Genomic DNA, 27,947 nt, shown 5'->3' with positions numbered 1-27,947 from the left:
TTTCCGATCCTGTGCAGTGGCCCCTCCACTGGGTCAAAGTCAACATGAATTTATTATCAAAGTACATATATGTCACCAAATACTAATCTGAGATTCATTTTCTTGCAGGCATTTACAGGAAAATGAGGAAATACAGTAGATTTTATTAAAAATGATACATAAACAAAGACTGACAAAGAATCAACATGCAAAAGAAGACAAACTATGAATACAATAACACTGAGTGGTCGTGTCCTTACGGGAGAGTCTGTAGGTGGTGGAAGCGGCTGAGTGAAGTTGTCCACACTGAAGGGTGGTGGTGTCAGAGCAAGTGGACAAGGTGGGCACAATTATAATGTTGGAGAGGGAAGGAGGGTTAAAGGCCAAATGCAGGTAAGTGCATCTTGGCCAACCTGGTGAAGATGGGCCAATGGGCCTGTTTGCATGTTGTATAACTCTTATGGGTCCAAACACTAATTAGCATCATGGATGTCACACTGCTGTTTTCTTCCATGTTTGATTGAGTAGATCGGCAAGGTGTGGAAGGACTAATGTGGTGAGGGACACTCCATTCTCTCTCTCTCCATCCTAAGAGGGGAAACATAATTCCCCATTTTGATTCTCTTCTCACCCCTCCTCTTCTCCTCACCTGTTTTTCACCTTCCTCTTCCTTTCCTTTCTGCTTAATGGCATGAACATTGAATTCTGCAACTTCCGGCAATTTCTTCCCACCCCCCTTCCTTTTCCATTCCCCATCCTGGCCCCTCTCTAACCCCTTCTCTTCTCCTCTCCTGTCTATCACATCCCCAGTTCATCTCCTCCTTCCCTTTCTCTCTCCTTCTCAAGCTCTTTACCTTTTCCACCTATCACCTCCCAGTGTCTCACTTCATCCCCCCTCCCCACCCACCCGCCTTCCCCCTCACCTGGTCTCACCTATCACCTCCCAGTGTCTCACTTCATCCCCCTCCCTCACCCACCCACCTTCCCCCTCACCTGCTCTCACCTATTATCTTCTAACCTGTCCTCCTTCCACCCCCACCTTCTTATTCCAGCTTCTTCCTCCTTCCTTTCTAATCTTGATGATGGGTTTTACCCTGAAACTCAAACTGTTTATTTTCTTCCATTGATGCTGCCTGACCTGCTGAATTTCTCCAGCATTTTGTGCGTGTTGTTCTGGATTTCCAGCATCTGCAAGATCTCCTGTGTCTATGACAGGCATTTGATGGACATGGTGGCTGTGTTTCAGTTCTCTATGAGTCTAGGAGAACTTTGGACCATAATGCCATATGACATTGGAGTAGACCAGGCCATTCGGCCCATTGAGTCTATTCCATCATGGCTGATTTATTATCCCCCTCAACCCCAGTCTCTTGCTTTCTCCCCGTAACCTTTGACACCTTGACTAATCAAGAATTTGTCAGCCTTCACTTTAAATATACCCAGTGACTTGGCCAGCACAGCCATTTGTGGCAATGATTTCCACAGATTCACCACCCTCTGGCTAAAGAAATAAATCATCACCTCCATTCTAAATGGACGTCCCTCTATCCTGCGGCTGTCTCCTCTGGTCCTGTAGGTCCACTGTAGGAAACATACTCTCCACCTCGCCCTGACTAATCAAGAACTTCCGCTTTAAATAGCTCCACTTCATAAGCGCATATATTCAGGGTAGGGCTCATGTACGTTAAAGTACGGTAGGGACTTTCCGAGCAGGTTCCAACTTCCTTGTCGAGATTAAAAATTGGTGTCCTTCTCTTCTCTGCCCAGATACAGTGCTGCAGTCGGACCTGTTGCGAACAGAGGATAGACATCATGTCCGTGGACGAACAACAGAACGCTTTGCTGAGGAATTCTCAACAGGACATAGTCAGTCACAGCGACGTGGAGGTCCGATCCATGGCTCCCAGCCAGGTTACCGGCCAAAGGTGAGACCCCACGACCAAATCACTGGATATGTTTAAAGCGGAGTTTCATGGGTTCTGGTTTGATCAGGTTGCAGGAGATCGTGCAAGAGTCAGGTGAACGCAAACGGGTGCAGTGGAAACTAAGTCACCGGATAGATTGAAACTGGAGATTGAGATGTTCTTGATTAGAAGGGGCATCACAGGTTACAGGGAGAAGGCAGAAGAATGGGGTTGAGAGGGATAATGGCGGAGAAGACTCGATGGCTGAATGGCCTAATTTGCTCCTGTGTCTTATTGTCTAAGCTGCAGGTGTTCATCTCGAGAAACACGAGAGATACTGGAAATGCAGAGTAAAAAGCAAACACACACACACACACACACACACACACACACACACACACACACACACACACACACACACACACACACACACACACACACACACACACACACACACACACACACCGTTCGATACCGTTCCTCTCAAAGTCACCCACCCACCGGCTTCTGTGATGCTAAATATGGGAAGCATCAGGTTGTACGGCCGTCGACTCCCGTAAAGATCTTATTGCTGTCCCGGGAGGGGATTTCGTTGACCCACACCCTTATCGGAAATCTGAAATAAAAATAGAGGAATGCTGGGTAATGCCGGAGGCACTCCGCAGGTCAGGCAGGATCTGCGGAAAGGAATAGAGTCGATGTTCCGTGTCGAGACCCTTCAAACAGGACCCCCCCCCCCTCACACACACACACACACTTCAACCAGCATTACTTCATCATTTTCGGTCAGTCATCTTGTGTCCAGACACTCCTCAGCCTAGCGTCACTTTATGGACATACAAGCTATCTTATGTATTTATATTTATTGTGTTTTTTAATTATTGTGTTTTTTATTGTGCTGCATCTGATCTGGAGTAACAATGATTTCGTTCCCCATTACAATGTGTACTGGAAATTACCATAAACTGTTCTGAATTTGGAAAGGAATGGTACCTGGTGTTTTAATATTCAGGGACAACTCTTCATTATCTGAGCAAACAAAAAAGTTACTGAATGAACTCAGCAGATCAGGCAGCGTCTGTGGAGAGGGAATAAACACTCAGGAGGTCAGGCAGCGTCTGTGGAGAGGGAATAAACACTCAGGAGGTCAGGCAGCGTCTGTGGAGAGGGAATAAACACTCAGGAGGTCAGGCAGCGTCTGTGGAGAGGGAATAAACACTCAGGAGGTCAGGCAGCGTCTGTGGAGAGGGAATAAACACTCAGGAGGTCAGGCAGCATCTGTGGAGAGGGAATTAACACTCAGGAGGTCAGGCAGCGTCTGTGGAGAGGGAATTAACACTCAGCAGGTCAGGCAGCGCCTGTGGAGAGGGAATTAACACTCAGGAGGTCAGGCAGCGTCTGTGGAGAGGGAATTAACACTCAGGAGGTCAGGCAGCGTCTGTGGAGAGGGAATAAACACTCAGCAGGTCAGGCAGCGTCTGTGGAGAGGGAATTAACACTCAGGAGGTCAGGCAGCGTCTGTGGAGAGGGAATTAACACTCAGGAGGTCAGGCAGCGTCTGTGGAGAGGGAATAAACACTCAGCAGGTCAGGCAGCGTCTGTGGAGAGGGAATTAACACTCAGGAGGTCAGGCAGCGTCTGTGGAGAGGGAATAAACACTCAGCAGGTCAGGCAGCGTCTGTGGAGAGGGAATTAACACTCAGGAGGTCAGGCAGCGTCTGTGGAGAGGGAATAAACACTCAGCAGGTCAGGCAGCGTCTGTGGAGAAGGAATAAACACTCAGCAGGTCAGGCAGCGTCTGTGGAGAGGGAATTAACACTCAGCAGGTCAGGCAGCGTCTGTGGAGACAGAAATAGTCAACAGTCATCGGGTCGAAGGAACCAGATCTGAACCGTTTACCATGGTTCACTCTCCGGAGATCTTGCTGAGCGTTTACAGAATTCTGTTTTTTTTCGTATTATCTTTGAAAAGGTTCCTTAAGGTTGTCATAGCCGGGGGAGGTGGGGTATTGGGGACAAGCTCCCACTACCCATTAAATGCTCTCTGCTCACTTTGATGTAGGTAGCTAGTCATCCGTGGGTGGTCCCGACTAACCCTTGAAAAGTACTCTCTATGAAACACTCACACTCGCACACTCACTCTCACTCACACACTCATTCACTCACTCTCACTCACACACACACTCACTCACTCTCACTCACACTCGCACGTTGAGATAACAAAAAGACGGAGGGGAACCAAAGATAGCCTTGTGTGCGTTGATGCATGCGACCATCTGACTCACATTCCGCGAGATAAAATTACGCCGTTTCTGAGGGGAGAAACGGGAAGTGAAAGTTTCCGACGGACAGGGCGATCCGAGGGTCAAGTTGGGCTGGCAGCCAGATCCGGGTTAGTTGTTGTGCTCAGGTAGTACCGCCGGTTTGAATCCGAATCCGAATACTTGTGAAATTTGTTGTTTTGCCGTTGCAGTACAGCGCAGTTCGTGATAATAAAAGCTATGAATTACTATAAGATATAAAAATAAATAAGTAATGCAAAAAGAGAGGAAAGTAGTGAGGTGGTGGTCATGGGCTCATTGACCTGATTGCGGAGGGGAAGAAGCCGTGGCTGAGACGTTGAGTGAGTGTCTTCAGGCGACCTCAATGAGAAGAGGCCTCGTCCTGGGTGCCGGGGAGGCGAGTGCCCGTGACGGAGCCGAATGAGTTTGCAGCCTTTTCTGATCCTGGGCAGTGGAATTCTGAAATATTCAGGAATGGCTCTGCATTGTCAGAGCATAGGGAAAAAAAGTTCCTGGAGGAAGTCAGCAAGTCAGGCAGCATCTGTGGAGGTAGAGGGAGAAAGATTATAAAGTTCAAATTTATTGTCATTCAACACACACATGTATACTGCCAAATGAAGCGGGGACCCTCCGGACCAAAGAGCACAACACTGTACATATCATTCACACACAACATGAAGTAACATTACCACAAATAAATTAACAAATAGTAAAATATATTGCAGAAAATTGACATTTAGCATAAGGTGCATTTACAACACAAGCTAAAAAATAAACAGTAGAACGCTACCGGCAGTTTACACGTGATATAACGCTACTGACACTTTATACCCGATGAGATCTGGGAGTGGTAAGAAGTTCACTAATCTCAGAGTCTGGGGGAAGAAGTTGTTTCCCATCCTAACAGTCTTTGTCTTAATGCTGTGGTACCGACTGTCTGATGGTAGGGGGTCAAAGAGATTGTGGGACAAGTGGGGCAGATCATGGGCAATTCTAAGGACCCTGTTTACTCCTGATTAAATATCTCTGATGGGTGGAAGAGATTCAGTTTATTTTCACACAAACTTTATCAAAACACACAGACAATTGTCATTTGCATCGATGACCAGCACAGTCGAGGATGTGCTAGAGGCAGCCTGCGACTGTTACCACGGTTCTGTGTCAGCTCACGGACCCTAATCCGTACATCTTTGGAAACCGGGGCACCCGGAGGAAACCCACGCGGTCAGGGAGAGAACGTACAGACTCCCCGCCGCCAGTGACGGTAATTGAATCGAGTCACTGGTGCTGTAACAGCATTACGCTACTGTGCTGCCCCTAGTCGCTGTTTCAATGCCGATGAAGGGTCTCGACCCAAAACGCTGACCCTCCATTTCCCTCCGCAGATGCCGCCTGACCTGCTGGGTTCCTCCGGCACTTTGAGAGTCACTCCGGGTTCCAGTCTCTTGTGTATCCAGAGCATGGTGCTGGTGGCATGGCAACCCAGTGGTTAGCATAAGACATGACAGCGCTAGTGACCTGGGTTCGATTCCCACTGCTGTCTGTAAGGAGCCTGTACGTTCTCCCCGTGACCGTGTGGGTTTCCTCCCACAGTCCAAAGACAAGCAGGCTGGCTGTGGATAAGCTGGTGTTGGCAGAGTGGCAGCACTTGTGGGCACACCCTCAGACTGTGTTGGCCGTGGATTTCACTGTGTGTTTTAATGTATGTGTGACAAGTAAAGCTAATCTTCTAATCTTTTACCTTCCCAATGACAGATGACTGTTCCCTGGGGGTGCAGTTGATTCTTTCAGCAGAGGAGAGCTTTTGGAAGTGAAACTCTGAAATCTGTTTGATTGAACTTGCTGACCCACTCTCTCGTTTCATGTGTGTGCCCACAGGCTGTTCCGTTCTAAACACTGAGACTCCCCCTCCCTTCTTTTTATAAACGTACAAAACTTTATAAAAATACAAAAGACATACAAAGGTTAGGGGTTACAACACACTTACTAAATTCAAATTAAAAAACAGTTATTACCATCTCTAATACACTCAATTCCCCAGGGTGCCCACTGTTCACAGAAATCCCCCACTGAACCCAAAATGGCTGCAAGCTTCCTCCCTAAGGACACCTAGGGACAAATGTCCAGAAAAAGTGCAGGCAGTCGGCCTGGGCAGAGCCCTCAATAACCTGCTGTCTAGACCTACAAATAGCCATCTTGGACAGGCCAGAAGCAAGCCCATGTGGATGTCCTCTGATCAAGCCACCCCCTCCATACTGAGTGCCCGTAACGAGGAGCGCGGGGCTGAGGTGCAGCCAGAATGCGAGAAGCAGCCCCCCTCGAACAGGGCCTGCAACCTCTCCCATACCATGAGCCCTCCTCACCACAGAATGGACAGGTGGACGGGGTATCAGTGAACCTGCTCAGGGATCTATTGCACAGTATTGCCCTTTGCCACACCGTCCACCCCCTGGTCCCCAATGTACAGGGGGAAGACAGACTCCCAAAGGCCCCTGCATTGAGAGACTTCCACTGGGAGCCTCCCCCACCGCCTGATGGTAATGGGAATAGGAGTGGAATTAGGCCATTTGGCCCATTGAATCTGCTCTGTCATTTCATCATGGCCGATCCATTTTCCCTCTCAGCCCCAGTCTCCTGCCTTCTCTCCGTAAGCCCTGACCAATCAGGGACCTATCAGCCTTCTGCTTTAAGTATACCAAATATTCGGCCTACACGATCACCTGCGGCAACAAATTTGACAGACTCAGCAGTCTCTGGTAAAGAAGCTCCTCCTGGTCTATTATTACTACTCAACCATCAGGCTCCCGTGTTCACTCACTTACTCTCTCTGTCTTGTTCAAGGCAGTTTCTAGAGTAGGTCACAACATTGTGGGCCGAAAGGCCTGTAAATTTCTATATTCTATGTCTGCCCTGACTCTCTTTCTCTTTCTCTCTTTTGCTTTCACTCCTTTTCTCCCTCTTTCTCTTTCTTTGTCTTGCTCTCTCTTTCTCCATCTCTTTCTATTTCTCTCTCTCTTTCACTGTCTCTTTTTTTCTTTCTCTTTCTCCCACTTTCTCTTTCTCTCTATTTCACAGTGTATATTTTTTCATTAATTCTAACGTATTTTTTGTTCTGCTGTAAATGCCCACAAGACAAACAATCTCAGGGTTGTATATGATGACATCTACGTACTTTGATAATAAACTTACGTTGACCTTTGAACGTCTTATGGTATTATAAAGGAAGTTAAACTCTAAGAAAAATGTTGATTTATATTGTAACCCAATGTAGTGTAGACATTTAGAGACTTGCCTCTCAGCGGAAGAGTCAGGGGTTTGAGGTGAGGAGCATTTGAGTTAGAGGGGATCTGAGGAAGACTTTTTCCTCATAGCAGAGGGTGTTTGAAATTGAAGGTGTGGTGAGAGCAAGTGAAGTTGAGTTTATTGCCATGCTCCCAAGTTCAGAGAGGTACAGGTACAATGAAACACATTCTTTCTGCAGCGCCACAGGCACGTAGGTACAAACAGCACACAGAATAGAAATTAAACACAATTTATTTATTTAAAGATACAGTGTGGAACAGGCCCTTCTGGTCCAATGAGACTCACTGCCCAGCAAATCACCGATTTAACCCTAGTCTAATCACAGGGCAATCTACAATGGCCAATTAACCTACTATCCGGTACTCCTTGTACTGTGGGAGCAATCTCACATGCTCATGGGAAGGACGTAAAACTTCTTCAGGACAACGTTGGAATTGAACTCCAGACACCCCGCGCTCTCGTAGCATCGCACTAACCGCTACTCCACCAAGTTATCCAAGACAGTGAAGAGAGAAGAAAATGACAGTGCAAAAACATCACAGTCGATGGGAGTGGAAGAGGTAGTCTCTGGTGTTCTGCTGTTGAGGGAGGGTGAGGGGTGTGCAGGTCAATTCGTGAACCTGATTCATTCTGGGAAAGTAGCCATTCCTGAGCCTGGTGGTGTGGGACTTCAGGCTTCTCACAGTCAAGGTAAATTTGTTATCCAAGTATGTATATATCGCCATGTACAACCTCGAGATTCATTTTCTTTCGGGCATTTACAGGAAAATTAAGGAATACAACAGATGTTATGAAAAAGTTTACCAACGAAAGATTGACAAACAACCTTTCAATGTGCAAAAGAATTTTGCAAAAGAAGGCAAACTGAGCAAGCTGACATAAAAAGAATTCTGTACCTTTTGTGTCTCACACAACGTTTCACCACAGCAGCAGAGTCTGGTGTTAATACAGCTCGGGGCATCGGACTTTGGATTTCAATCCAGGCATCCTCTCTAAGGGGTTGGTACGTCCTCCCCGTGGGATGTGTGGGTTTCCTCCGGGTGCTCCAGTTTCCTCCCACAGTCCAAACGTGTACCAGCTAGTAGGTTAATCGGTCATTGTTATTTGTAAAATGTGTATATCACTTAAAAAGTCCTATCATAGATTACTGGTAGAGCACTGGAAAGTGGAATGAAGGTAGATGGGTGGTCAGCATGAAGACAATGGGCAGAAGGGTCTGTTACTATCATGGGTGACTCACTGTACCAACACACACTGTCTACCAGAGGTCACTGATGATCCATGAGAAAAGAGAAAGACCAGTTTTTGACTTTGATAAACTTTCTGATTTCACCATTCTGGGGTCTGGTGTGTAGATTATTCCCCATACAGTTACCTGATCTAAGACACTGGTTTAATCTCCATTTCATAGGACATGGAGCATAAAGCATAGAACTTGTTCTACCTCAATGCATGGGGTAATAATCTGATCTTGCACAGTATGCAAGACAAGATTTTCACGGTACCTCAGTATAGCAAGTCCATGATGTTGTGCCGACCTTTTAGCCTACTCTAAGGTCAATCTAACCCTTCCCTCCCACATAGCCCTCCATGTGCCAATCTAACAGTTTCTTAAATGTCCCTAATGTATCTGCCTCTACCACACCCCTGGCAGGGTGTTCCACACACCCACCCCTATACTTTCCTCTAATTACCTTAAAATGATGCCCCCTAATATTTAACATTTCTGCTCTGGGAAAAAGTCTTTGGGTGTCTAGACAGACAGACAGACATACTTTATTGATCCCGAGGGAATTTGGGTTTCGTTACAGCCACGCCAACCAAGAATAGTGAAGAAATATAGCAATATAAAACCATAAATAATTAAATAATAATAAGTTAATCATGCCAAGTAGAATTAAGTCCAGGACCAGCCTATTGGCTCAGGGTGTCTGACACTCCGAGGGAGGAGTTGTAAAGTTTGATGGCCACAGGTAGGAATGACTTCCTATGACGCTCAGTGTTACATCTCGGTGGAATGAGTGTCTATAACACTGATCTATGCCAGGTTGAGCAGCTTCTGTGGGGGACAGAATTTTTGATGTTTTGGGTCGAAGCCCTACCTCAGGATTAATTTGTGATTAGTGCTGCTGCTGACTCCCAGCCAGGGTAGGGACACTCAGAGTCATTGTGGTAGCACAGTGTAGCACTATTACAGTGCCAGCTTCCGGGATTCAATTCCGCCCCTGGTCTGTAACGAGTTTGTACATACTCTCTGTGAGCATGTGCATTTCCTCCGGGTGCTCCGGTTTCCTCCCACGCCCCAAAGATGTACCGGGTCGGGTCAGTACGTTGTGGGCATGCTATAGCACCACTTGCAGGCGGCCCCCAGCACATCCTCGGACTGTGTTGGTTGTTGACACAAGCAATACATCTCACGGTGTGTGATAAATAAACTAATTTTAATTCTCTCTCTTTAGCACGTTGCCTTCCTGCCTCTAATTCCCTTTGAAAAGTGGGTGCTGTAGCTGGTGAGGGGTGGGATGGGTTCCCCATCTGGTGAGGAACTGACACTCATTTTGAAAGGTGCTGTAACTGGTGAGAGGTGGGTTGTGTTCCCGTCTGGTGAGGAACTGAGACCTTGGACAGAGAGAAGTTAGCAAGGGTTTTTTAAGCTAATTGGAAGTTCCCTTCATTATTATTTGTCTTGCCAGCCAATGGAATTTTTCCTGAACAGTTTCAGGGAAACTCCCCCTGTTATAATCCAATATTAATTGACAACTGATCTCATTAGGAAACTCCCTTCTCTAAATCAGGGAGTCTTCCAGGACAATCGCCTGTTATTTTTCTCTCTGTCTCTGCCTCTCTATCTCTCTCTCTCTCTGTCTCTGTGTCAGTCTCTTCCTCTCTGTCAATCATTCCCTTTCCATCAATCTCAAAGTCCCAATATTCCAGCTCTGAACTCTGACTCGACCTGCACTGCTCTGGGATGCAGGAGGAAAGTGGAGCGTGTGGCAAAAGCACATGCTGAGAAGCAGAACATGCAAAACGTACACAGACAGCGCTGGAAGTCGGGTGGTACCTCCTGTATCCAATACAGTGGCCACTGAGTGTACGTTCATGCTCTTCTGCCGCTGTAGCCCATTCACTTCAAGGTCAACGTGTTGTGTGTTCAGAGATGCTCTTCTGCACAGCACTGTTGTAATGTGAGGTTATTTGAGTTACTGTCAGCTTGAACCAGTCTGGCCATTCTCCTCTGACCTCTCTCATTAACAAGGCATTTCATATACTGTCATGTATGAAAATCCCAGGAGATCAGCAGTTTCTGAGATACTCAAACCACCCTGTCTGGCACCGGCAATTATTCCACAGACAGTGCCACTTAGGTCACCCTTTCTCCTGTTTCTGCTGTTTGTTCGGAACAGCTGAACCCCTTGACCATGTCTGCATGCTTTTATGCATCGAGTTGCCGCCACATTGGTGGAGAGGATCAGCAACTTTAAATTCCTCATCAGTGTTAACATTTCGAGAGACCTGTCCTGGGCCTGGCGTGTAAGGAAGCATGGCAATACCTCTACTTCCTTAGGAATTTGCGAAGATTCGACATGAAATCTAAAAAATTAACAAACTTATATCAATGTGTAATGGAGAGTATATCGACGGGGTGTATCACAGCCTGGTATAGAAACAGCAATGCCTTTGAATTACAAAAAGTAACGGATATGGCCCTCCCCACCATTGAGCACATCTGTACGGAGCGTTTCTCACTGGAACATCCATTCAGCCCATCGAGTCTGCGTCAGCATCCCATCGTGGCTGAGTTATTATCCCTCTCAATCCATTTCACTGCCTCCCCCCCCTGTAATCTTTGACACCCTGACTAATCAAGAAATAACCAACCTCTGTTTCAAATATACCCAATGACTTGGCCTCTACAGCTGCCTGTGGCAATGAATTCCAGATTCCCCACCCTCTGGTAAAAGAAATTCCCCCTCATCTCTGTTCTAAAGGGATGTCCCTCTATTCTGAGGCCATGCTCTCTGTTCTTAGACCCCCCACCATAGAAAACATTCACTCTATCTCATCACCATCATTACGTGCTGTGTTGTACGACACGGGTGATCTATGACTATAATTGTTCTTGGCAAATTTTTATACAGAAGTGGTCTACCATTGTCTTTTTCTGGGCAGTGCCTTTACAAGACGGGTGAACGAGCCCAGTGTTCCAGAGATTGCCTGGCGTCAGTGGTCCCCCACTGCTTCCATGGTTTCACGTGACCCTGACTGGGGGTGGGGGCGCTATGCAGGTGCTACACCGTGCCCAAGGGTGACCTGCAGGCCAGTGGAGGCAAGGAGTGCCTTACACCTCCTTTGGTAGAGTCACATCTCCACCCTGACACCCAAAGGCATTTCGATATTTGATAGATTTCAATGCGAACCCCCCACCTCTTGTTCTTCTAAACTCCAGAGAGTACAGGCCCAGAGATATCAAGCGCTGCTCATACTTTAGCTGTTTCATTCTTATAACTCTTCTCTGGTCTCTCTCCAATGGCAGCACATCCTTTCTTAGATTAGGGCCCAATGGAGAAGGGGGGGGGGGGGGAACGGAATAAAGTATTGGAGTCACAGAGAATGTGCAGTGCAGGTAGATACAAAAGATGCAACAGCCACAACGAGGTAGATTGAGAGACCAAGAGTTCATGTTTAGTGTATGAGAGCTCGTTCTGATAACAGCGGGGTAGACTCTGTCATTGAGTCTGTCGGAGAGGGACAGAATGTTGTGGGAGTTAATAGGACAGATACGATGGGATTGGGTATTCCACAAATGGAGTTATATACTTACTGCCCGTTATGCTGCTGGCATTGAGGGTTGCAATGAAGGTCTTGCGTCTGTCTGTTCTTTCCATCTTCTCTATTGTGCCCCAGCTGAGGTTCAGGGTCCTCATTTCTGCCTCTGTGGTGTGGTGGCAGGTTGTCTTTGATCTCCAACGTTCCCTCCACCATTCAGGAGCCTAATGAAGTGATGATGGAGTTGGCCTGTCTTCTCTTCACGTGCCCAATACATCGCCAGCATTTCCTCATGATGACTGTGGCCATGTCCTCTTGCTGACACTGGAGGAGTAGGGTTGGTTGGAGATCTTTCTTGGCCAGAAAATACGGAGGATCTTCCGGAGGCTCATGGTGGAGAATGACGACAGCTTAGCAAAATCGCTTTCTGTCATGTGCCAGCATTCTGACCCGTACGAGAGTGGACAGGACAGCACTGACCCGTACGAGAGTGAGGACAGAACAGCACTGACCCGTACGAGAGTGGACAGAACAGCACTGACCCGTACGAGAGTGAGGACAGAACAGCACTGACCCGTACGAGAGTGAGGACAGAACAGCACTGACCCGTACGAGAGTGGACAGAACAGCACTGACCCGTACGAGAGTGAGGACAGAACAGCACTGACCTGTACGAGAGTGGACAGAACAGCACTGACCCGTACGAGAGTGGACAGAACAGCACTGACCCGTACGAGAGTGGACAGAACAGCACTGACCCGTACGAGAGTGAGGATAGAACAGCACTGACCTGTACGAGAGTGGACAGAACAGCACTGACCCGTACGAGAGTGGACAGAACAGCACTGACCTGTACGAGAGTGAGGACAGAACAGCACTGACCCGTACGAGAGTGAGGACAGAACAGCACTGACCTGTACGAGAGTGAGGACAGAACAGCACTGACCTGTATGAGAGTGAGGACAGAACAGCACTGACCTGTACGAGAGTGAGGACAGAACAGCACTGACCCGTACGAGAGTGGACAGAACAGCACTGACCCGTACGAGAGTGAGGACAGAACAGCACTGACCCATACGAGAGTGGACAGAACAGCACTGACCCGTACGAGAGTGAGGACAGAACAGCACTGACCCGTACGAGAGTGGACAGAACAGCACTGACCCGTACGAGAGTGAGGATAGAACAGCACTGACCCGTACGAGAGTGGACAGAACAGCACTGACCCGTACGAGAGTGAGGATAGAACAGCACTGACCCGTACGAGAGTGGACAGAACAGCACTGACCCGTACGAGAGTGAGGACAGAACAGCACTGACCCGTACGAGAGTGGACAGAACAGCACTGACCCGTACGAGAGTGGACAGAACAGCACTGACCCGTACGAGAGTGAGGACAGAACAGCACTGACCCGTACGAGAGTGGACAGAACAGCACTGACCCGTACGAGAGTGAGGATAGAACAGCACTGACCCGTACGAGAGTGAGGATAGAACAGCACTGACCCGTACGAGAGTGAGGATAGAACAGCACTGACCTGTACGAAAGTGAGGACAGAACAGCACTGACCTGTATGAGAGTGAGGACAGAACAGCTCTGGATCAGCTTCACCTTGGTGTGGAAGCTGTACTTGGTTGATTCCCATATGTTGCTCATAAATCTGAAAATGTTAGTGAAATTCTATTAATTCCACTAATTAATGCAACTTTTTTGGGTAGTTCAAGAGTCAAGTTTCAAAACTGTGGGAACAGTTCAGTGAAGCTGAGTGAAGATAGTTTAATGTCATTTCCAGTACACAAGGAGAACAGAATAATTGTTACTCCAGATCTGATTCAGCACAAAAAAAGCACAATAAGATAAAGAACACAATAATAAACACATACACAATAAATAGAAATACATAATACAGCCTATAGATTGATTGTATGTGACACTAGGCACAGGAGTGTCTGTACATAAGGTGATTCTGACAGGAAATAATAAAGTAGTGGTGGTTGGGGGTGTGGAGGGGTGGGTTAGTGAGTGGAGATGTCGATCACCCTCACTGCTTGGGGAAACTAACTGTTTTTGAGTCTGGCGATCCTGCTGTGTATGCTATGTAGCCTCCTCCCTGATGGGAGTGGGACAAACAGTCCATGAGCATGGTGGGTGGAATCCTTCATGATGTTACTGGCCTTTTTCCAGCACCTTTCTGTATATATGTCCTTGCTGGTGGGTAGGATGGTGATGGGCCAAAGGGCCTCCTGTGCTGTATCTGTCTGTGGCTCTGAGTCCACTTGTACACCAGGTAAGTTTGGCAATGCCTCGTAGCTTTGAGCTTTCTTCTGCTCCTTACCAGTGTGATCTGCTTTCAGGAGCAGCGGCTGGAAGCGTGGCCTCCTCTACACTGGCGTGTCCATCCTGGCGGCCATGCTGATCGCTGGGCAGGTGGTCAGCGTCATGTTTCTGCTGAAGCAACAGGACAAGATAACGAACCTGCAGAAGACAACGGATCGGATTGAGCGCAAGCGCATGCCAAGCAGCGGCCCGTTCAGTAAGCACACTCCCTGACTTCCAGTCGGATCTGATTCCAGTGTGGATTCCATATTCAAGCATCTGGATACCGATCAGATTGCAAAATGATTCACACAAGTGAGATGGATGGCAAATGTGGTGTTAGGACAACACTTTACAGCCCCAGTGACCTGGGTTCAATTCCTGCTGTTCCCTGAAAGGGGTTTGCACATTCTCCTTGTGACCTCCGGGTGCCCTGCTTTCCTCCCACATTCCAAAAGCACAAGGGCTAGTGGGTTAATTAGTCACTCTGGGGTAATTGGGCGTCAGGGACTCTTGGGACAGGAGGGGCCTGTTATTGTGTCGTATCCCCAAGTAAAAACAGAGGAGAGAAGTTTAATGTCAGCGGGGAGAGGTTTTGAAAGGAGTGTGAGGCTGGAGCACCCAGAGGAAACCCAACATGGTCACCGGGAGAATGTACAAACTCCTTACAGACAGCTGGCAATGTAAAGTGTTACACTAACTGCTAGACTACTGTGATGCCCTTGTTCTGGGTGAACAATAAGAGTACGATATGATGCACTCTTGGTCCCACAGTCTACCTCGTTATGATCTTGCATTTCATCGGTTATCCGCACTGCACTTTCTCTGTAACTGTGACACTTTATTCTGCATTCTGTTATTGTTTTCCCTTGCTCTACCTCAGTACACGGTGTAATGACCAGATCTGTATGAACAGTGTGTGGGACAAGCTTTTCACTGTATCTCAATACATGTGACAGTGATAAACCAATTCCAATTTTTCTACCCTTCAGGACCGAAACCAATCATGCATATGCGGCCGATGATAATGGATCTCCCGATGTCGTACATAGACCCCAAGGCCGAAGCTCCAAAGGTGACAATGAGGAAGTTGTGACGGAGTGAATGGGTGAAAGGGAGAGAAGGCACACAAATTAGAGGGAGAAGTTGTTGGCTGGTTTTCATGTGGGTGGGGGAAGTTTCGCCAGTACAACTGGGTGTTGACTGCTGTGTGGGTGTATCTCACGGGGTGGGAGGGTGACTTCTTGATGACATTGATGGACATGGCCCATCAAATTAGTTTCAACAGATGCCAGTCTTTGGGGATCAGTGGAGACTTGAAGAACCTTCCATTATTTTAGAATAGAACTCTATTTATCTCTTACTATCTCTATCTATCTCCATCTCCCCCCTCTCTCTCTGCCCTTCTCTCTCTCTCTCCCTCTCCCTCCCTCTCTCCCCCCTCTCTCCCTCCCTCTCTCCCCCCTCTCTCCCCCCTCTCTCCCCCCTCTCTCCCCTCTCTCCTCCCCCTCTCTCCCTCTCTCCCTCCCTCTCCTCCCTCCCTCTCTCCCTTCCTCTCTCCCCCCTCTCTCCCCCCTCTCTCCCCCTTTCTCCCCCTCCCCCTCTCTCCCCTCCCCCTCTCTCCTTCTCTCTCCCTCCCTCTCTCCCCCACTTTCTCTCCCTCTCTCTCTCTCTCCCTCTCTCTCCTCCCCTTCTCTCTCTCTCTCTTGCCCCCTCTCCCCTCTCTCTCCCCTTCTCTCTCTGTCTCTCCCTCTTCCCCCCTCTCCCTCTCTCTCTCCCCCTCTCTCCCTTTTCTCTCACTCTCTCTCTCTCCCTCTCTCTCCCCCTCTCCCCCCCCCCTCTCTCTCTCTCTCTCTCTCTCTCTCCCCTCTCTACAGTTTGTCTTCTTTTGCGTGATGGTTCATTGTCTGTCGTTATTTATATATTTTCTAAAATAAATTCTACTCTATGTTTTCCTGTGACTGCCTGTAAGAAAATGAGCTTTAAGGTGGTATATGGTGCTATATATGTACTTTGATAATAAGTGTACTATGACAGTTGTGAACACTGTGGGATGGTCACCTTCACTTGTATTTTCCACAGGCTCCAGCAACCACTCCTCAGCCAATGACCGTGCTGGAACAAGTGCAGCAACTATTGAAGGTGCGTCTTTGATCTGCTATCTGACCTCTGATTCACAGAGCACAAAGAGAGTCTATTTGGCCCATTGTACGCCATGAGAAACAGGAGCATTAGACTATTCAGCCCATTGAGTCTACTCCTCCATTCCATCATGGCTGATTTATTTTCCCTCTCAACCTCATTCTCCTTGTAACCTTTGACACCCTGACTAATCAAGAACCTATCAACCTCCACTTTAAATACACCCAATGACATGGCTTCCACAGATTCACCACCCTCTGGCTAAAGAAATTCCTCTTTACCTCTGTTCTAAATGGACATCCCTCTTCCGAATCAGTGCCATCTGGTCCTAGACTCCCCCACTGTATGAAACATCCCCTGCACATCCACTCTATCTAGGCCTTTCAATATGCAATTGGTGTCACTGGGAACCGCCTCATTCTTCTAAACTCCATTGAGTATAAGCCCAGAACCATCAAATACCAATCTTCTTCCCTCTTACATTGTTAAGTAGCCTCATGTGTGGTACCTTGTTAAAGGCCTTCTGAAAGTCCAAGCAAACAACTCTCACTGACTCTCCTTTATCTATTCTGTCATTTCCTCAAAAAGTTCAAACAGATTTGTCAGGCAAAATTTCACCATAAGGAAACCATGCTGACTTTGGCCTATTTTACCAAGTGGCTCCAAATACTCTGAAACCTTATCCTTAATAATGGACTCCAGCATCATCCCAACCGTTGATGTCAGGCTAACTGGCTTATAATTTCTTGTCCTTTGTCTCCCCCTCTTCTTGAAGAGGGGAGTGCAATTTGCCAGTCCCCTGGAAGTATCCAGAATCGTGTGATTCTTGGAAGTCAATACTAATGCCACCACGATCTCTTCAGATATTTCTTTCAGAAACCTGGGTTGTGGTCCATCTGATCCGGGTGACATATCTACCTTGAAATCTTTCCCAAGCACCTTCTCCCCAGTAATAGTAACTGCACTTACTTCAGCCTCCTGACACTCTCCAACTACCTGCTGGGGTCTTCCACAATGAAGACTGATGCAGTTTGTCCCCTGTTTTCTCGTCCCTCATTACTACCTCTCCAGCATCGTTTTCCAGTTGTCTGATATCCACTCTCACCTCCCTTTCACACTATATACCTGAAAAGAACCTTTAGTATGCTGTTTGATGTTGTGTGATGCTGGATTTTGCAGTGCTCTGGGTCATTCCAGTATCTAGTCACCAAGTACCATCTCCCAACCCCACTTTCCTACCTGTCACCACGGCCTGTCATCCCACACCCCTCCTCAGTCCACCAATCTCCTCGGAATCCTTTCCTCTTCTCCCTGCTCTATACCAGTCATCTCCCCTCCCCATTCTCGGTCCTGAGATAGGGTTTCAACACAAAACAAAGACAATTCCTTCCTTCCTTCCCCCCCACCCATAGACACTGTTCAACCTGCTGAATTCCTGCAGTAGAATGTCACTCCAAATTCTAGCACTAACTCTCCCTTGTGTCTCTTGTTATTGGGGAGATTTAAGGCTGGAAGTTGAGTACCTGTTGTCTTGCTTCGAGGAGCGTTGGTTTGACACTGATATTCTCTTTCCCGTTCAACACCAGGAAGGGAACAGGAGCGTGGAGATGCCAGAACTGAAGGAGGGTTTCTCCAACAACCTGAAACTTCTGAAGCAGAGCCTGAAGGAATCTGACTGGCAGGTGTGTGATGTCTGGAAAATCACTAGGTTGTAGGGAGAGGTTTCTTCTTGCCAGCTGTAAGTGCTTTAGCTGTTTTATTTACCGAGAGATACCGCACGGGAACCGGTCCTCTCGGCACATGCCGTTCGATGACAAACGCACCTACCAACCCGTACGTCTTTGGACTGAGGGAGGAACCGGAGCACCCGGAGGAAAGGCACGCAGTCACGGGGAGAATGTACTCCTAGAGCACAAAATGCTGGACCAACTCAGCAGCTCAGGCAACATCTGTTTAGGGGAATAAACAGTTGACTTTTCGGGCCAAGACCACTGTTCCCTCGAAGCTGCCCAGGTGCCTGGCCACACAGTGACTGAAATGCTCCCACACACACAGCCTTTGTTGACGTGCAGCTGGAATTTTCTGTTATCTAATGTTACATAATTTTGAAATTATATTTTAATATACATTTAACATAAACTATATTCAAGGTATTTAATTTTGCCCTACAATTAATACATGAAAATTAAAAAAATATATGATTTTTCAATTTTCATTCTAAATATTCATAGTTTGCATATTACAAAAAAAATCGTTTTAAGTGCCGTCGGTATTCAGGCCATTAAAAATTTCTTGCTCAGAGCAATGGTTCATGCTCACAGCTGTACAGGAAAAGTACTGGGACTATTGGAAATAACCCCTAACTACTCACCCGCTTCTGTGTTTTCCAGGAGTTTGAATCTTGGCTTCAGAACTGGCTCCTCTTCCAACTTGTTCAGGGTGAGAAGAAGCCTGCTCCGACCAAAGCATCCAGGATCCAACCCCAACCTGACCCCCAGCCTCAGGGTATGTAGCAGTCGTCGGCTCCTCCGTCATCTCTTCTAGAAGCCAGAGAGTTCGCTCCTCCCGCTCCAGCCCACCTCCTCCGTCATCTCTTCTAGATGCTGTAACGAGAGTCAGACCCCTTCAGCCCATCTAGTCTATGGCAAACCATTAATCTGTCTAGTCCCACCGGCCTGCACCCGGACCACAGCCCTCCCATCAATGTAACTATCCAAATTTCCGTTCAATATTGCAACTGAATCCGCATCACCGCTTCCACTGGCACCTCATTCCACACTCTCACCACCCTCTGAGTGAAGAATTTTTCCCTCACATTCCCTTTAAACCTTTAACCCAGTTCCAGTCTCACTCAACCTCAGTGGAAATCTAAAGGGCAACTTTTTTCACACAGAGGATGATGAGTGTTTGAAGTATTTTGAGGAGATATTGTTACCTGTCTTGAAAGTAATCAAACTATTTTTGCTTCAACAGGTAGGAAGATCTTCTCCAGCATGGCGATGAAGCCAATGCTCCAAGTTCTGCCGCTCTCCGTAGACCAACCCAAGGCATCCGAAATGCCCAAGCTGGCGCCTGTAACAAGGGGTAACTATTGATGGATTCTAGTGTTTTATATTCACCGTTCTTTCAGAAGTCAGGAATGAGGCACAAATCTTCACTGTAGTTGAACTAAGGAAATATGAAATTGGCGGTGATAGGAGCTGAAGGTGAAGTCTAAGATGCTGAGATTAGGATTAAGAAGGTGGCGCTGGCCTCATGGTCAACTACTTTTATAACCATAGATAAGGAAAATTCCAATCAAATTTGCAGATAAGAGTTAACCAATGAGATAATACTTATTCAAATAACGTAGTACCCAGAGAAGTTTCCAGGCTTGTATCCCTATAACCACTCCAGGCATATCAAATTGTCGTATGCATACAAGAACTAAAAATACAAACACATAATTAATTATTAAACATCAAAGAAAATAACAATTTAAACAGTCTAATCTGAGAATTAAACAGAGCACAATACTATGGCAACACGTATTCAACTTGGAAAGGGATTGGGAAAGGCATTTTTATGTTTTGCATTGTGAAACCATAGGATTGGGAAAGGGGAAACTGGAATCTAAGAGGAATACGCATTAAGAAATGATGTGAGAAATTCTTGGATTAGAATTGAAATGGTAATATAGTGGTTAGCGGAAGTGGGATGTCGGAGTTCAGAGTTCAGTCCTGGTGCCCTCTGTAAGGAGTCTCTACACGTCCTCCCAGTGAAATGTGCAGGTTTCCCCGGGTTCTCTGGTTTCCCCCACAGTCGAAAGGTGTACTGGGTTGGTTAATTGGTCATTGAAATTGTCCTGTGATAAGGCTAGGGTTAAATCAGGGTTGTTGGGGGTTGTTTGGGAATGGGGCTGGAGAGGCCTGTTCTGTGTTGTATCTTTAAATAAATAAAAGAAATAAAGAAACACTTGATATGGGAAGATATAATTAATGAGGGTTGGCCTGGACAAGGTCAGAGTAAAATTGGATAGGTATCCAAGTAAAATTGGAGAGGAAAGGAATGGAGGGTTGTGGGCTGAGTGCGGGCCAGTGGGACTAGGTGAGAGTAAGCGTTCGGCACGGACTAGAAGGGCCGAGATGGCCTGTTTCTGTGCTGTAATTGTTATATGGTTATATGGCCTGTCGAAGGGATTGAGGACAGATGCTTTTTCTGTGTCGCGAAATGTTGGAACTTCCTTTATCAAAGGGCAGTGGAAAGAGTCTTTGCATATTTGCAAGGTGAAGGTAGGTAGATTCTTGATAAGCAAGAAGATGAAAGGTCACCATGGATGTACTGAATTGGTAAACTGGGGTGACAATCAACTCAGCCACATTCTTATCTGGTCAGGGCATCAGAAGTTACAGGAAGAAGGCAGGGTAAAGGGGTTGAGAGGGATAATAAATTAGCCTAATGGAACCGCAGAGCACAATCAATAGGCCAAATGGCCCAATACTGCTCCTGTATCTTAGAGTATCATGGTCTTATTGACCAACCTCTGCTCCTATTTCGCAAGATCGTGTGTCAGAATCAGAGTCAGGTTTAATATCACTGACATACATCGCAAAATTTGGGGTTTTGTGGCAGCAGTGTAGTGCAATACATAACAAAATTATACATTACCATAATTACAATAAGTTTCAATAAGAAAAATAAAAAAATAAGTAGTGTAAAAGAGAGCAAAATAGTCAGGCAGAATTTATTGTCCATTCAGGAATCTGATGGTGGAAGGGAAGAAGCTGTTCCTAAAACATTGAATGTGTGAATTCAGTCTCCTATACCTCCTCCCTGATGGTAGCAATGAAAAGAACACAAGGCTGGGTGACGATGGTTCATTGCTGGGGGATTAGACCAGAAGACCATGACATAGGAGCAGAATTAGGCTGTTTGGCCCATCAGGTCTGCTCTACCATTCAATCATGGCTGATCCATTATTTTCTCTCCTCAGCCTTCTCATAATCTTTGATATTGTGGCCAGTTAAGAAATTTTCTATCTCCACCTTAAATATTCCCAATGATCTGGCCTCCACGCTGCTTGTGGTAACAAATTCCAGAAAACCAACCAGAAAAGGATCATTTTAATCCCACTCATTACCTCTTATCAATCAGCCAATACTCTAACCATACTAGCAACTTTCCTGTAATACCATGGGCTAATAACTTGGTAAGCAGTTCATGTGTGGTGCCTTGTCAAAGGCCTTCTGAAAATCCAAACATACAACATCCATTGTATCCCCTTTATCTATCCTACTTGTAATCTTCTCAGAGAATTCCAACAAGTTCGTCAGGCAAGATTTTCCCTTGAGGAAACCATGGTGACTTTTCCTATCTTGTCCTGTGTCATTAAGTACTCCATAACCTCATCCTTAAAAATTGACTCCAGCATCTTCCCAACCACTGAGGTCAGGCTAACTGGTCTATAATTTCCTTTTTGCTGCCTCCCTCCTTTCTTAAAGAGTGGAGTGAGATTTGCAACTTTTCAATCCACTGGAACCATGCCAGAATCCAGTAATTCTTGAAAGATCATAACTAATGCCTCCACAATCTCTACTGTTACCTCTTTTAGAACCCTAGGATACAGTTCATCTAGTCCAGGTGACTTATGTACCTTTAGGTCTTTCAGCTTTTTGAGCACCTTCTCCCTTTTAGTAGTAACTGCACCCACTTCTCTTCCCTCACACCCTTCAACACCTGGTATACTGCTTGTGTCTTCCACAGTGAAGATTGATGCAAAATACTCATTTAGTTCATCCGCCATCTCCTTGTCACCCGTTATTATTTCTCCAGCCTCATTTTCTAGCGGTCCTATATCCACTCTCATCTCTCTTATTTTTCGATAAAGCTTTTTTGATCCAGCTTGATATTGTTTGCTATTGCTTGCTTTCATATTTCATCTTTTCCCTCCTAATGATTCTTTTAGTTCCTTTCTGTAGGATTTTAAAAGCTTCCCAATCCTCTATCTTCCCACTAATTTTTGCATTGTTGTATGGCCTCTCTTTTGCTTTTATATTAACTGTGACTTCCCTTGTCAGCCACGGTTGTACTATTTTGCCATTTGAATGTTTCTTTGTTTTTGGAATACATCTGTCCTGCACCTTCCTCATTTTTCCCAGAAACTCATGCATTACTGCTCTGCTGACATCCCTGCCAGCATCTCCTTCCAATTTACTTTGGCCAACTCCGCTCTCATACCACTGTAATTTCCCTTACTCCACTGAAATACTGCTACATCAGACTTTACGTTTTCCCTATTAAATTTGAAGTTGAACTTAATCTTATTGTGATCACTGTCTCCTAAGGGTTCCTTTACCTTAAGCTCCCAAATCACCTCTGGTTCATTACATAACACCCAATCCAGTATAGCTGATCTCCTAGTAGACTCAACAACAAACTGCTCTAAAAAGCCACCTCATAGGCATTGTACCAGTAGAGCCACAGCACCCCCTCTGCCTACCTTCCTATGCCTGTAACCTTGGACATTGAGCTCCCAACTACAACCACCCTTCAGCCACGATTCAGCGATGGCCACAACATCATACCTGGCAATCTGTAAAAGTGCAGCAAGGTCATCCACCTTATTTCTTATTCTCCATGCATTGAGATACAACACTTCAAGTAGTGTATTTGCTACCTTTGACTCTGCATCCTCAATGCAGGCTGCTGGCTGCAATTTTGCTCTATCATCTGCCTACCCTTCCTGACAGTCTGACTGCACGCTATCTTTACTTTTTTACCATCCGTCCTATCCTGAGCCCCTTCATACCAGTTCCCAACCCCCTGCCAAATTAGTTTAAACCCTCCCCAACAGCTCTAACAAACCTGACCATGAAAATATTGATCCCCCTCGGGTTCAGGTGCAACTTTTGAACAGGTCATACCTCCCCCTAGAAGAGATCCCATTGATCAAGAACCTGAAGCCCTGCCCCTGCACCAGCTTCTCAGCCTCGCATTTATCTGCCATATCATCCCGTTTCTATCCTCACTGATGTGTGGCACAGGCAGCAATCCAGAAATTACTACCCGGGAGGTCCTGCTTCTCATCTTTCTGCCTAGCTCTCTAAATTCTCTCTTCACGACCTCATTGCTTTTCCTTCCTATGTCATTGGTACCAATATGTACCAAGACATCTGGCTGCTCCCCCTCCCTCTCCAAATTGCTGTGGACACAATCCAAGACATCACCGACCCTGGCACCTGGGAGGCAGTGTATCATTCGGGTGCCCCATTCATGTCCATGGAATCTCCTGTCTGTTAGGAAGGAGGCTGAGGACGTTGAGGTGCTGAGGGTGGCAAAGGTATGGGTAGAGCCACCTGACAAATGACGTCATTTGATGCCATCCTTATTTTCCCCTGCGCAGTCAAGAGACCAGAGACTGAGTGTGAGAGGCAGCACAGCCGGAAGATGATTCCTGGCACTTTCCGCCCCTCTTGTGACCAGGATGGGAACTTTCAACCGAAGCAGTGTTGGCCCAGTACAGGATTCTGCTGGTGCACCTATCCAAATGGGACTAAGATTGAGGGAACTGCAACTCGAGAACCCCTGCAGAGTTGTAAATGTAGGCTTCAGCTTTCTTCATCTGCTTATTCAGTATGGATGTGATTCCCAAGACCCTGCTTCACCCTTCAACCCTCAACCCAGTGACTGAATCCCCTCCCACAGCCCATGGACACCTTTTCCCATCCCAGACTCTTTCCACCCACTGAATCCCCTCCCATAGCCCACAGACACCTTTCCCTATCACAGACTCTTTCCACCCACTGAAACCCCTCCCTAAGCCCAGGACGTTCCCCACCAACTGAATCCTCTCCCTACCAGCTGAATCTTTCCCATAGCCCATGGACTCTCTTCCCCATCACCCAATTGACCCATCATATATCACCCTGCGGAACTCTATTTAAATTACCTTTGACCTCCAAATGTATTGGATTTTTTCAGCTTCATTTATTTAACACATGGACATCGAAACATTCAGTGAAATGCATTGTTTGCATCAACAACCAACACTACACATTTTTTCAGGCTGACCTGCATCTGCCACTTTTCAGTCCAGCTCTGCATTGTATCAATGTCCCGTATCAACACTGTCCACACCACCAACCTTCACTCATGGTGATGTTATCTGGATGGAAGGGCTTGAGTTATAAGAAGAGACCAGATACCCTGGACAGTATGAGCCCAAGGTGTGATCTTATAGAGACCTATAAACACAAGAGATTATGCAGATGCTGGAAATCCAGAATTATACATACACGGAATGTGGATTACAAATTACAGCAGGAGATAGAAAAGGCGTGTCAGAAAGACAATGTCATGATAATCATTGGGGATTTTAACATGAAAGTGGATTGGGAAAACCAGGTCAGAACTGGACCTTGAGAAAGAATTTATAGAATGTCTAAGGGATGGCTTTTTAGAACAGCTTGTTGTTGAGCCCACTAGGGGATCGGCTGTGCTGGATTGGGTGTTGTGCAATGACCCCGAGGTTATAAGAGAGCTTAAGGTTAAGGAACTCTTAGGGAACTCAACAGGTCAGGTAGTATCAGTACTGACGAAGGACCTCGATAAGAAACGTTGACACCTTATTCTTCTCCATAGATGCTGCCTGACCTGTTGAGTTCCTCCAGCACTTTGTGTGCGTTACTAGAGATTTAGAAAATCACTTGGGGCATAGATAGGGTCTGTGGTCTTTTCTCCAGGGTAGAGGATCTAAAACTAGAGGGCATTAGTTTAAGTTGGAGGAGAATAATTTAGAGGGGGATCTGAGGGGTAAATTTTTCCACACAGACGATGGTGGGTTAATGGAATTAGCTGCCAGAGGAAATGGTTCAGTTGGTTACAATTACAATGTGCAAAGGACATTTCAACAATTCCTGTTTGTATACTGAAACATAGTGTGAAATGCATTGAATGAGCAGGTAACGTGGCCACTGAGTGTATATAGAGTGGATGTGGAGAGGATGTTTTCAAAATTGAGGGAGTCTGGGATTAGAGGGCACAACCTCAGAATAGAGAGATCCATACAGAGTGGAGATGAGGAGGAATTCCTGTAGCCTGACGTGGGTGAATCTGTGGAATTCATTGCCATGGACAGCTGTGTTATTTGGGTATCTTTAAAGCAGAGGCTGATGGGTACTTGATTAGTCAGGATGTGAAAGGTCACGGGGAGAGGGCAGGAGAATGGGGTTCAGAGGGATAATAAATCAGCCATAATGTAGTGGCGAAGAAGACTCGATAGGCCAAATGGCCTAATTCTGCTCCTGTGTCTTATGATTTGTGTTAACAACCATCACAACCTAATGATGTGCTGGGGGCAGCCCACAAGTGTCAGCACAGATTCCAGCACCCACACAGCGAGTCCACAATGTTCAGCAGAACAACAGAGAACCCAACAAGCAACAAAACAAAACAGCAGAGAAACAAGCTCCGTGCCTCGCTCACTCCCACCCACTCACCACACATGGACAGTTCCCTCTGCCCTGACCTGAGGACTTCTCCGTCTGTCATCTCATAGCTCGAGTCATTCATTCTGGACCAGTTTTCTAAGTCACTGGATCCTTCAGTGTGTTCTTTCCTGTCTCTCAGCTTAAATTAGATTCTCTTTCCATCTTTAGGCTTCCTAAACCCAGGTGAGTCAAGCACTTTAGGCTTGGACACATGAGTAACATGGAGTGTCCTTTGATGTCCAGCACAGAAGTAGTTGCTTTGTCTGACTAAACTACCCAACCTCTCGCTTCCCTAATCCTCTAATTAAATTTGTCTGTCCTTCCTCAGCTAGATGTTTCTTGAGCTTAAAGTAGTAAACTCCCTGTCCTCACTGCTCTCTTGAGTGAGGATGGATTGTCAAAAGTCTCTTTAAGTATTTGGCAGACATCCACCAGCATAATGTTGCATGTGCCTGTGCTTGCTGTCTCTCACCAGCACTGCTACCCTCCGCTTCCAGATGTGACGTTGCAGGGAGAATCGGGTGGAAACTGTTGTTGATGAAACAAACACTCAGGACGGGAGCAGGGCAGTGGGACTCTTGCTCCTGTTTTGTGTGCTTGTGATATCCCGGCTGATCAAATTACTCTGCATTCCTGCCTGTGTCCAGTAACCTCTGAGCACCTTGTTTATTAAGAATCTGTCCAGCTCTGTATTGCAAATATTCAAAGATAAAGGAATTGTAGAATCAAATTCCTTGTGATAATTTCCAAACTGAAACGTGTCTTTCTCATCTCTTACAGTTTTTAATGCTTAAGGAAGCCACATCGTTGGACGGGGTCATCTAGACCAGCTTTACTCCCCAGACATACATTAATTGCATAGATCGATTTTTTATTAACATCAGATTTGATTGATAACTGTTGATATCTGACTTGTAGCCAGTAGATTCATTTCCTTACTTGCTTAAGATTCATCCACAAGAATTTTTTTCTCTTAGAAGTAGAAAAATCAGACTGGCTCGATCTTTGAAATTCCTACAACTTGATGGCATGAACATCAATTTCTCCAACTTCCATTGATTTCTCTCTTCTCCCCCTTCTGTTTTTTTTTTCCATTCCCCATTCTCAACCCTTCTCTTCTCCTCACCTGCCCTGTCCATCACCTCCCTCTGGTTCCCCTTTTCTTCCCTTTTTCACATGGTCCTCTCTCCTATCAGATCCCTTCTTCTTCAGCTCTTTACCCCTTCTATCTATTACCACCCAGCTTCTTCCCCCACCCACCCATCTCTTCTCCTCACCTCCGTTTGGTGGCCTCTCATGAGGGGCAGAGTGAATCATAGAGGAGCAGTTTAAGATTCTCTGCAAAACAACTGCATTAGTGTTAATTACTTTATTTACCATTTTGTTTGAAGTTAGAATTACCTATAATTAATTTGCTAAATAGTAATATTGCTTCTAGATCTCATTTAATATCTGGTAATCGCTAACTACTGCTTGGGGAGATTATTTTGCAATAAAGGAAATGGCTTTGATTTTGATTTTCTTTGGGTTGTGGAGACAGTTGAAATTGGTTGAGTAAGAATTGAACATCTGGCTTATCACAAAGGACTATTAAACTTGGCCTCATTTGTTAAATGTACTGGTTGTATGTGTGGGTATGTGTTTGTGTCTGCGTAAGGCAAAGTGCTGTGGCATTGAACAGGTCTACCTTGGACGGATGCATGCAGGTTCAAGATTGGGCAACCTGGCATTTCACCTCAAGTTCCAACAATCAGAGCTGATTATCTTCATGCATCGCCAGCCAAACT

The 27,947-nt window shown here is 46.3% G+C and overlaps 1 protein-coding gene across 1 annotated transcript; it reads left to right on the top strand.

Moving 5' to 3' along the window:
• The first annotated feature begins 1,682 nt into the window (after positions 1 to 1,682).
• Positions 1,683 to 27,778, top strand: LOC140739125 (H-2 class II histocompatibility antigen gamma chain-like). The gene is made up of 9 exons (XM_073067095.1): positions 1,683 to 1,904; positions 14,590 to 14,768; positions 15,544 to 15,626; positions 16,634 to 16,693; positions 18,280 to 18,375; positions 19,084 to 19,198; positions 19,667 to 19,777; positions 24,075 to 24,272; positions 26,941 to 27,778. The coding sequence occupies exons 1-9, from the start codon at positions 1,792 to 1,794 to the stop codon at positions 26,952 to 26,954; spliced, it is 969 nt and encodes a 322-aa protein (XP_072923196.1). The 5' UTR covers positions 1,683 to 1,791; the 3' UTR covers positions 26,955 to 27,778.
• Positions 27,779 to 27,947: the final 169 nt, after the last annotated feature.

Source organism: Hemitrygon akajei, chromosome 15 (assembly GCF_048418815.1).
Source record: "Hemitrygon akajei chromosome 15, sHemAka1.3, whole genome shotgun sequence".
Classification (NCBI taxonomy): Eukaryota; Metazoa; Chordata; class Chondrichthyes; order Myliobatiformes; family Dasyatidae; genus Hemitrygon; species Hemitrygon akajei.
Note: the sequence above shows the minus strand (reverse complement) of the source record. Positions and strands in the feature narration are given on the sequence as shown.